Source organism: Doryrhamphus excisus, linkage group LG10, assembly GCF_037039965.1.
Source record: "Doryrhamphus excisus strain RoL-2023G ecotype Guam linkage group LG10, RoL_Dexc_Guam_v1.1, whole genome shotgun sequence".
Lineage (NCBI taxonomy): Eukaryota > Metazoa > Chordata > Actinopteri > Syngnathiformes > Syngnathidae > Doryrhamphus > Doryrhamphus excisus.
In genome coordinates, this window is record NC_136366.1 from 14,098,509 (window position 1) to 14,110,878 (window position 12,370).

General features: G+C 38.9%; 1 protein-coding gene across 2 annotated transcripts in view; it reads right to left on the bottom strand.

Moving 5' to 3' along the window:
• Positions 1-2,571: 2,571 nt before the first annotated feature.
• LOC131104411 (leucine-rich repeat transmembrane neuronal protein 4) overlaps positions 2,572-12,370 on the bottom strand; it is an 89,439-nt gene continuing 79,640 nt past the window's right edge. Inside the window, exon 3 of one of the 2 annotated variants that reach the window (XM_058051557.2) lies at positions 2,572-9,544. In XM_058051557.2, coding sequence (XP_057907540.1) covers positions 9,230-9,544 — 315 coding nt within the window. In that variant the 3' untranslated portion in view covers positions 2,572-9,229. The remainder of the gene's footprint in view (positions 9,545-12,370) is intronic. The other variant, XR_009119778.2, reaches the window with a different exon arrangement.

The window sequence follows — 12,370 nt, forward strand, 5'->3', positions numbered from 1 at the left end:
GGATAAAATGACAAGTGGATAAAAAGAAAGCAGCGTGTCACCATTGTGGAATAAACATCAGGAACAAGGTTGGAGTTATTAGGAGTGGTAAATAGTCATACCCTGAGATGGAAATTGATTGTCAGTACTTATTATTGTACAGGGTGAGGAGTTGTACAATGAATGGAAAATGCACATTTTATAAACACCACTATGGCACCATTGAGAAAGGAGTGATATTCCATCAAGTTTAGCTTACCACATCAATGCAAAATCATGAGTGCTGCCAAGGCTAAACGTTAGCAGCAAAGATATTTGTGAAACTACAAAAAAAAAACCAAAACACAACACTCTTTTCAAAACACTGTTTTTGATGATCCCTTAAAGGTATTGTTGATTAACTCATTCCCTCACAAAGACATATTTATATTTTTTATGCTTTTTGTGCGAGAGGCACAAAGAGGTGATGATGCAACCCCACAATAGAATAGATCATGTTTGAAGTAGTTTAAAGCCGAAAAAATGGCCCCAAGCTGGCAGAAGTGTATTTTATAAGAGCTCTGCGTGCATCTTTCCCATTGAAATACATGCACGCAGCAACCAGGAAGTGAAAAGACATTTAGTCATGTTGCATGAAGGATTGAAAGGAAATTTTAAGGCATGCACATGTGCGCAAATGCGTGCACACACACAGTTCAGTTGCAAATGTGAAAACTGTATTTCATGGTGTTATATTTATTTTTAAAAATGTTATTTTCATGTAAAACAACATGCCGAGCATTACCGTCCATGGATACTGTAAGCTTAACATCAACAGGCTTAATCCGAAACCGTAACATTTTAGTTCATGCCTGCATGACACTGTTGGTGGCATTTTGTTTCTTGCATAGATGCCTTGTCCTGCAGAAAGTCAGATGGGATAGTTTCCAGCTCATTCATGACCCTGAAAAGGATAAGTGGTAGAAACTGAACGAATGCATTTTGAGGCTTTTTCTCAATAGGAAGATAAGTGGATGCATGAGTGTGTGTACATCATCACTGCAGACAAGCAGCTTTTTTGTCCTTCCTAAGCAGCACATACACCTATAGCTCTGATGGTGTTTTCATGGACAGTGTTGATGAGCCCGGAGCAATTTCTCAGCATGTAGCAAAACACTACCGTGGCACAATTTGTCATGGAGATAAGTAAAATTAAAGCATGAAATGCAGCAGACACTGACAAAGAGTAAGATTTCCCCCCAAAAACGGAAAAACAAACTGCTGTCTGCTTGTAAAAAAAACAGAAGAATCAATATGATTCGTCATAGACTGCCCCCTGGAACATACAGTGACTCTTCTTCGTGCTGGGGAATTACAATTTGGGATTCAAAAATAACAGATACAGTAGAATATTGACTTAATCCATTCTAGAATGTCCAACACGAACCCAAACATCAATTTTTTCACAATAGATAATGTAAAAGTAATCAATTTGGACACAACACAAAAAAAGTATTACAAAATTATAGTTTACCTGCAGAAAACAATTGTAAATGCATATAAATACATCTAAATAAAGAATTAAAGGGTGAAATGAACATTTAAGGTTTTTAATTTAATGACATCATAGATGGGTGATAATTGACTTAGTAGTGGCAAGCTAAAAACAACGTTTTGTGATAAAAACACAGTAGAACCTTGGTTAGTGTCAATTGATTCCATAAAGTCTGACTCTAACCGAAACAGACGCTAACCAAATACATTTTTCCCCATAAGAAATCATGTAAATCTAATGAATTTATTTCAGAAGGCCAAATATCAAAACACAATTTTATTGTTTTACAATTATAGCTTAACATGCAGAAAACAATTCCAAATGCACATAATTAAATGTAAATGTTGACTGAAATGGGGAAATACAAACATGTAATGGTACTTTATTGACGACGACGATGTGGCAACAAGATCAACCACCACCACCTTCCTGTTTTGCCATAAGTTGTTTCTTGAGTTCATTAATGTTTCACACCTTAATACCGTAACCCACAACGAAACCAAAGAAACTTGTAGGTGCCACCATTTTTGATAAAGACGATGACAAACACTATTAATTCTAATAATTACCGAAATAAGATGCGTCCGTGTTGTGTCTAACTGCTGGATTTTGTCTTTGGGAGCAATACTACTTAAATATCCTTGAATATTCATTTGTAGTTTATACACATTTAGAATAACTTTGTTTGCTATCTCATAAATTGCTAACCAGGAAGGACATTTTCTGTATAGATTAAGAATACAGTTGGACTCAAGCAGTGTATTAATTACACAACAAGAAGCCATATTATATGCTATCCGGCGAATGCACGCACACTGAAGGAAAATTGCAGTGTAAATTTTGTCCGTTAACCAAGGTAAATGGTAACTGAGGTTCCACTGTATGTTCCTATGTTGACTACTCCTGTATCAACCCATAAAACCCTTGCTCCATCTCAGAGTATATAGCGTGTTCGAAGTTACTTAAGGCTCTAAAACGCTTTGCATATATCAAATGGAATTGGTTTGAGCGTGGAACAAATTGACTACAATATTGACTTAAATGAGACACCAAAGCTCCCATCTTTAGATGTTTATTTTTTTTTAATCATCATCAAAATCTTTACAAAACATTTTCTGACAATAATTTACTCAAAGAAGAGCCGTATGTTTGCGCTTGGACCAGGTCTCCACAAAAATGCTTTAGGTCAATTAAAAGAATGAGAGAGAGAAAAAAAAAAAAACTACAACAAACCAACTACCAAAGAAAACAATGCAGCACATATTTACACCCTACAGAAATCAATGCTCTCTGCAGAAAATGAATGGGGAGGAGACAGCGGGGATCCAGTTGTTTTTGCAACACATTTACAGTCAGGGGCTGGGAAATAAAGGGATAGTGCTTTGGGCCTGCATGGAAACAAAGATTTATTCTGATATTGCTTTCTGTCAGCTCCCCCTCTGTTTCCTTTCTTGCTGCCACAGCATATGAACTGCAGGGATAAAATGTTGCTTATTGAATTCCAAACCTCCCCTTCTTCCATCCACTTATTAAGTACAATTAGGGACGTAAACGGGCTTTGTCAGGCAAATGAAAAAGTGTGTTTCCCTGACAGAGGTTAATGATTGCGCCTTGCTATCCTATATGCTCTCTGACATGAACAATGGCAGAAAAACAGAGTGGGGACAATACAGGTCACAGGTTAAAAAGCGTCTGTTAACGTGAAACAGCAGTGGACAATAACAATCAATGAGGACCAAGCGGCGTGAACATCAGTAATAGTGATGTTGGCGAAAGGGAGGTGGAGGAGGAGGTGAGGTTGTGGACGGGCGCACACACACACTCACACACACACATATACACACACACAGATCGCTATGTCATTATTAACACAGCCCTGCACTCTCTTTTAGGCCTTTGACATGACAATTATTCAATCATAACCCTTTTCCACATTCATGGTCTGCACAGAGAGACAGGAGCATTGTGAAACCAAGCAAATGAGATGGGATTTTGCTTTTCTTTTTGTTAAGGTTTTTTCCCCCCCGTCTTTAGTGTAAGATGACTTTTCCCTCAAGAATTTAGTGGAAAAAAAACACAAAGTAAAAGCTGCTGTACGTCGCTGCAAACATTTTATCCTCTCCGTTTATCCTCAGCTAATCATAGTGATTTGACAAATTTTAGCTAGTATCGCCAACTACTGTATCATTGAATGCATCGTAACAACAGAATGACTGAAAATTGTTCATCGCTTCTTTAGGATTTTCGGCCAAATTAAAATTTGCAACTAAAATTTATGCATTTTTATTTAAAATTGTGAAAAAATCTATATTTTTTGGCCCAGTTTCTTCATTGAAACCACTGTTGGTAACATATGCTAGCCTGTTGTGTTGCTGGTGACACACAGCAGCTGGTAAGCATAAAATAAAGTGGTTGTCTTTGCATATATATATTTTTTTAAACAAATTACAACTCCAGCACTGACAAGCCTTGATAATGACCAAACTGACTAAAATAATGAATGCACTCTGAGTGGTTACAGTTGCGGGGCTTTTAAACCCAGGCAGCGACCATTTTTTATGATATTTAATTATTCCTGATTTATCTGCTGTCTTATTGTTGACCTTAGTTTGACTGTGTGCTGATTGCTTGTTACGTCTTGAAAGAAGCATGCTGACTGTGGTGAGCTGCAAATGATTTATTATTCAGGGAAACTAAGGTTATCTATATAATTAGAGGTTTTTTTTGTACAGAATCCTACTTAATTCTTATGAGAAATGCTCCAGTGAACTATATGAGTATATGGGTTAGAAACACTGCAAATCTGCTTTTGGTTTGTAATGAATTTCTCAAATCTCAAATTAGGTAATGGATTAAAAATTACTGAACCATCACAAATTGCTTAAGGCAAATTTAAATGGATGGTAGCATCTAATTTATAGCATTTGTGTTTTATGGTTCCTGTTGTTAGAGGCTGACAAATTCCGATGCATTTAATCAGGTAGGGGGGGTTTATGCATTACTATGCATGTGAGTGTGCATGTAACGAACAGTTTAGACCAGAGGTGTCCGGACTAAGTCATTATATAATTGAAGAAAAAAAAATATTTGCAAATGTCAAAGCGATAATAAGCATATTATTATCAGTATCAGACAGTAGTGTCTCAGGTCTTGGCTATCGTATGTCCAAATAGTGACCAAACAAAGTTCTTGTAGGTGACTCATTTTTCACTCATTGTGAAGAATGGACAGTGGTTCCTCTCCAGTTTGGTCATATCGACAGAGGAATGCTTTAATTTAATAAAATAAGCACCATGTGTCCTGTGCTGATGAGGTGTTCAAGCGTACTGGGTACTTCCGAATGTACTGAGTGCTTTCTGGGTGATTGGAATGGATTACTGGCATTCACAAACCGCTTCTGTTTTTCTTTTGGTTTTGAAATTGGGGAATTTATCATTACATGTACAGTTTTGGCTATTTTTTTTCAATATTCCACTTTGGACACCCCTCGTTTAGACAATTTAAGAATGCTTCTAGCTTCTCATGTGTTTTTGTACACTGGCACAGAATTCTTGAATGCATCTGAGGGTTTTTTCTTAGTTAATCATTTTCTGTACATTTGAGATAAGACTTCCTGAGATGTTCAGGAACATAACAAAGCTTTCATTGTGACAGAATAATTGCACTTGCACTCACCCTATGTGTGCTCCCAACTGTATAATACTGTATCCCTGGTTCCCCTGCTCATCTGTGCTGCTTTCCCTTTCCCTCCTTTGAGATTTTCCTTTAGCTCTTCCTCGGAGCGTAAAGAACGGTAATACGAGCGTTTTCACTGCAATCCTCCGGACCCTTTCATCAGCCAACCAGAAGCAAAAAAAAGAACAGGAACATCAGAAAACAGTTCTCCCAGTTGTAACATGAACCTAAATGTGAATAGTTAAAGAGATGCGGTGGTGCTGGCTGTGTATAAAATCCTAAACAAACAAAAGGCTAAAGAGACAAAAAATAAAACCTGTTGGCACGGTGGAGGAGTCGTGAACTTCAGCTCAAACATGCATCATTAAGTGTGCGGTTTGTACTCAACTCCCTAATGGAGACTGGACTACATAGCAAAATAATAGCAAGCAGCACTTGTTTGCTCATCACCGTTGCTCTCAGTCATGGCGAAATCTGAATTTATCAATACTTGGTGGGTTTGGACTATTTAAACTCTGTCGTTTTTATTTCTGCCAGGCGCAATCTGATATTGAAGCGAGACAATTGTTAACTGGATATACTGATTTTGAACCTGTGATTTATTGCGATTACTACCTTTAGCATCAAAATAGCACTATGCTTCCATCCATAAAATCACAAACCATCATCCGTGCACCAAAAACCTACACGCATACACCAGTCTGTGAATTTTCTTGACCCTTTTGTTATTTTGGTGTTGGAAAAGTCTGTTGGGATTTAGCAGGAGATATTTCCATGAGTGAGTACCCTCCCACACAACACAAGCTTTTCCCTTGGCTTATCAGCCAATTCTTCATGATACCAACTCAGGCATTTTGTATCTTGGAATTCTCAGATAAACATTAAAATTAAACACAATGTCCACACACAACATAACAGATAATAAAAAAAAAATAGCACCTGAAATTGAGCCCGAGAGAAAACATGGATGGGTATTTTTCAGGGCCCGTGCACTTTAAAGGTCCCATATTATTTTTCGGCCATTTTAAATAACTCTCTGAGGTCCCACAATAGTGTATTAAAAGTGTTGCCCAGAATCGAGCCTTGATGCTGGAATTTAGAAAAGCAGTTTTACTAAGCCCTACTGGGACTCACTGTTTTGCATGTTTGAAGCTTTAATGCTAATTAGCTGTTTTTGACCAAACCTGTCTCCAACAGTGTGTGACTCCAAGAGGTATTATTGCACACTTTCACACTTTTTACATATACACTATAACTCTCTGGTTGTCCAATGGAATACATGCCATATATCAGATTTAATGTAACATTCAAGAATGGGAGAAGACATTAAACTACGGGTCGGCAAATGAGGCTCTGGGGCCATCGCCTTGTGGCTGCCTTTGCAGATTTAGCAGAGGTATGTGAGCTACACGGCTAATAACTAAACAAGTGAGGGAGATATTTAGATTTTTCTCATGTTTGGTGGTCTTAAACAGGCTGGAGGGAAACATTGTTATAACGTCATTAAAAGTCAGTTTTGCATAATAGTGGACCTTTAAAGTTGCATGCACATCTTTTATGGCACAAAATGAGAAGGTTGAAATGTTATTCCATCTACATGTGAATGTGTCGAACTGACCCGAGTGTTTCTAAAAGCTTCATTTTTAAAGAACATAAAACACTGTGTGTGGACAAAAGGTCAAAATGCACTGAAAAATCAGTTTTTACAAATATCTTTTCGTCTTGTCAATGCAGCCTTTTGCTCAAAACAAAGACAAATGTTGCAGCTGTAGTTTGACGGTGAAATAATGATGTGCATTTTACCATGACCCAACAAAACTCTCAAGGACAAGCAAGCGACTTCTACTAAAGGCGTTGCGGCAGCAGAAACGGGTCCCCCTAAAGTCGCTGACACTTTCCTCTAGTTCTCCAACAGGAAGTATCTCCTGTAGTTGTTAGATTTTTCCCTAACAAGATATAGAGCCCCAAGCATGCAGGGAGAAATCATTAAACAGGTACACCCAGGTCAACAAGAGGCAGACATAAATTGGGGCCAAAGAGTTAGCAGGAGTGCTATATAGCAAGGCAGACAGTAATTGAGAGACCTCCTATTATAAAGATATTGGTACAGCTGCTTTTACAAAAGGAAACTCGACCAGCACTATGAAGCAACCGTACTAAGCTGACCAACTGTTTTTTTGGTTTTTTTTACGCAATGTACTGTACACCAAGGGGGGTGGGGGGCTGAACCCTTCTTTTTTCATGTAATTGTGAAGACCTCGTAAAGATTTGCTGTTTGTGCAAACATTTAACTGTGATGCAGTATAATGGCACATGAAATAAATATTGGTATAAATTCCAACAAGAGGTATGCATTGGGATGACATAACCTTTCACACAGCTGTTGAAAGCTGTGAAGCCAAATTATGCACACGTCACAAAAATAGCTTTCAAACGTCCTTCCACAATGTCGTTTTGTTGATGGTTGGATTGAAGACATGGCGTGGTGTTAAAAGTGTGGATGACATAATAGTTATGGTAGCAAATAGAAAAATATTTATCATTGAAACAGGAGCAGTACAGTATGAACCTTTACTTTATAATGCGTAGACCCCCCCCCAGCTGGAAAATGAATAAGGCTCCTCTTCTGTTCACAAGATGGATTAGCAGAAAGTCATATCCCCCCGCCCCATCTTTAAAGATTTTCTATTTACACGATAAATAAGTTCTATTTGATTCTGACTTTTGATACGTCTATAGTCTTGACATCATCTTTGCACACCTCGAAAAAATTGATCTTTTGTTTCTTGACAAAAACAGAAAACAAAAGGTAAATACTTCCCCTTTTGTCTTGATGATACAACCTGTTCATGTGGGAAAATACTGGCCTGTCACAGTTCCTTCAGCTGAACCAGGAAGAGTTCCAATAATTCCAGCTTGTATCATCGCTTGCATGTAGAAAAACAAACCAAAACATGCTTGCTTTGAGTCTTTCCTGCTCTGTAAGTCAGTGAACAGCAATGCCTGGCATGTTTCACAAAAGTTTACACAGAACAATTAAGTCCCACGCTGGAAGATAGGCGGCATTTCCCAGTACAGTCCCATGGGTTAATCCGCAGGTCCATCCAGTGTCAACGCGATGCTTCAACATGGCCAGCGATAGTTCCATCCTAATTGTTTTGCTTGTGGTGTAAGTTAAATAAGATTCCAAATGGGGCAGTGAGTGGTTGGTAAAAGCGGACCTTTTTGAAGAATATGTACAATACGTGGCAATCATGTTAGCTCGTACCTTTCTCAAATCCCTGCCCTTGAATGTTTAAATACAGAGAATGCCTACGTCTGTAGTTGTTCCTCTTCAACAAGCATGTATACAATAACAATGTGACGAATGCCAATTCATAACTGTCGGATTACTTTGCCAATCTGTTCAAAAACTCATTTGGTTTGAGAATTAAAAATGTTATTTGACTTTAAAGAATTCCCTCGGCTTATGTGCATTTGCATCAAAAAGAAAAAAAAAACCTCTTTGGCTTGATATGTACATTAAAGTAATTAATGACTGTAACTCACATTAAAAAAGTCAAACGGGAAACAAAGACAAACTGAGTGTAATTAAACATTTTGAGAGTGGCGACTCATCTTTATGAAATAATGATAAAAATTTGCATCTGAGAAAAACTGATGAACATAAATTACGATAGTAATCACAGTTACAGACACGCCACCCTTCACATGGAGTCTAGCTCTTTTCTCTCATCGCCGAGGCAGAGCAAGCGCACATTCATAATGTTACGACAAGACCAAATTCAAAAACAAGCTTCTCTTTAATCTATTCAAGGCTATCTATTGATCTATTAGGTCCTCTGGAAAAGAATCCATCAAATGATCAGTGATGATGCATTGAGATTAGACAGCAAAATCTGCAAAATCCTGACAGTAATTTCTAAATTTTGATCTCTTGTTCATGCTCTCATGTTACGAACAGAAGGCCCAACTGAATAACCAGCTCAGCTGCCCCATCATTTTCAAGTCATGATTTATCGGTGGCCCATATCCAGCTTGCTAGCGTCCAAATTTAAGTGTGCCAGTGCGCTCAGTGGGAAGACTTCCACTGGGAGCCTCAGTGGGTGGTCTGAGGGCTGGGGGAGAGCGAGGCCCTGGCACAGAGGGTCCTATGGTGGTAGCGGTGGGCACAGCTGGTAGTGCCACTGTCTGTATAGTACCCCTCTCACATGGCCCTAGGTCCTCCAGGCCTTCAAGGCCCTGAGGGGGTCCTTCGTAGCCCATGTTTAACCGCAAGGGTTGATGGGCTTGGCAGTAGTCTACGATTGGCTGCTCGTATCGGTAGAAGGTCAATGCACCCATCTGATGGGGAACCTGTTTTAGGAAAGGATGGTGAAAGAGAAAGACAAAGACACAGGTAACAGGAAGAGTGATAGTAGCAAAGGAGGGAATTGAATATGAGGATTGAGAGTGGGGACAAGAGAGAAGAAGGAGAAAAATGAAATTAGCCAAACAGGTTTGAAAAAACAAAAACATATACACCAAGAGACATAACAAATTGAATTATTCATGTTCAAACAGGCCTTTAAAGTTGACATTTGCTGCTTGTGTAAGTTTGCAATACAAACTAAACTTCTCCCACAAGCTCATTGAGCTGTGAAAATGTTTCTGCAGTAAAGTTCCAAAAGGGCGCCTTTGGGACAATACATTTAATGTACCAGTTTCAAGATTGAATTATTACCCCCCTGGTATTTTTGTGCTGTGTCTTATTGTAAGAAATTACACTATATTTAATCTAATTAGTCTCATAGGCTCTGCCTACGCAGATCCAATTGACAATCATATTAGTGAGTAGCCAAAGTGATCATTTTTAAACACAATGCAAAGCTTTGGTTAAAATAAAGACAAGTCAAATACTCATCAAACTCTGGATGAGACTCAAGCTTGGGTTGATGCATTGAGACTCAATGCATGTGCGTGCCGTGTGGAAATGACAGCATTTAGAGTCAGTGCATCATCTCCCTTCTCATATTTTCCCAGACGACAGGGGGCAGCGTGGGGGTCTATAACGTGTACAACAATACACCATAGTAGAAGTCAAAAGCGTGAAATGAAAATAATATAATGTGAGTGTGGTGTGAATGGTTGTTTGTCTATATGTGCCCTGTGATTGAATGGCGACCAGTCCACGGTGTACCCCGCCTCTCGCCCGAAGAAAGCTGGAATAGGTTCCAGCATGTGGAGATAAGCGGTATAGAAAATGAATGAATGAATGAATGAAAGGTCAACTTGCCTATTAAACAAGAATCAGCTATTTACTGGTGAAACACATATAAACACACAGGACTCAACTTATTACCTTATTATATTTTAGTACACTACACTTGACATGATCTACATTTGACGTGATGCAAAACTGTGGTGAGACCACCCATGTTTGGTCTAGAGACAGTGCCACTGAGGAAAATACAGAAAGCAGAACTGGAGGTAGCAGAGATGAGGATGCTGAGGTTCTCACTGGGAGTGACCGGGATAGATAGGATCAGGAACGAGTCCATCAGAGGGACATTACATGTTAACTGATGACTGAGGGGACTTGGGACCCGAGGAGAAGAGAGATAGAGAGATAGTGAATATATTGGTAGAAGGATGCTGCATTTCGAGCTGTTGGTAAGAGGCGTAGAGGAAGACCAAAGATGAGGTCTACGGATGTAGTGAAGGAGGGGGTTAATTTGCTGTGGCGACCCCTGAAGGGAAAAGCCGAAAGAGAAAGAAGACTGATTTGACGTGATCTGTTCCATATGTCTTTATTTATGTATTCTTATTCTATTTTCTTATTTTTCTTGGTTGTTTTTTTTTTAGCGATTAGGTAATTATATTCATTATGACATGTTTGCAAAGCTGCTGGGGATGTGAATTTATTTTGGAGATGAATAAAGTATCTATCTATCGAAAGCAGATCAAAGCATGTTTCTCTTTGGTCAGTTAGCTTTGATCAAGGTGGACAGACTTACGACCAGTCAATTTTGATACAATGGCTCCAGGCATCTACTGTGAAGCCAAACAGAAAGACATTTCTTCAAAGACCCACATTGCCTACTATCAGTTTGCCATTTTTCCCCCAATGTTGACAACATTTTGCACAGCACTTTAATATGCATTTGTGCCTCCATCCTTCAGCCCAATTGGCAGCTCATCCCTCGCCCTCCATTATCATCCTCACATGGTGACCACCTGCGCCTCCATTGACAGAAAAAAAACCCCAAAACATCCAAAATGTGCCCGGAGGCATTTGCCTCCAAATGTTATGTATTCTATATAAAAAAATCATACTGCCCTGCCTATAAACGATTTATAATTGACACTTGTGGATTGTTTTTTCAGCACAAATCAATGCACAGACGACCTTTCATACACATGCTGTAGTAAATAAGCCTTTACTTTCTTTCTTGTGTCATGCCACTTGTGTTACAGCCAGCAGCACATGTCACATCTGGCCATGTGTTAAGTCTGTGGCCCCCTCCGTCCCCAAATTTCACATCGTGCCAACAAACACATGAGACTTTTTAAAATTCAATCGAGGGCGATTATTCTTTTAACGCTGTCCTAAAAATATCTTAAAGTGACAATATTGACAGAAGATGGCAGCTGACCTGAATTAAGCACACAGCAATGCTTGGCAGAGCTACAAATTCTCAGATATGTGCAAGTGCACAACTCAGTACAACAGCAGGATCACCAGATGTGTCACAAAAATTCTCAACAGAATTTACGAGCCTCAACTCAGCATCAGCAAAGGGCTGGCGACAAATCATTTGCCTTTGGTCTTATCAGGTCTTATATATTAAAACAATTGCACAACATATCTGACATATTGGATTGGACTGTGGGAGTCGACCAGAATCAGCCCATGCAAACACACAGAAAAGGAAAAGGGCGGCAGATGTGAATCAATGGAACTTATAGCTGTACTTGCCGCACATTGGAAATGCAAAAAATCTAAGTAGCTTAATGAAAAGTGCCGTAAAGGTTACTATACTCAAATGCAACTATAGCGGTACCTCAGTTTTCGTATGCTAGTGTTTTCAACAAAAATGATCACCAATAATGTCTTATTGTTTGTACACCGTCTCGGTTATCATATGGCTAAACAATGCGCCTAACAAACAAGTGACTGAGTCTCTGTGAATAATGAAAAGT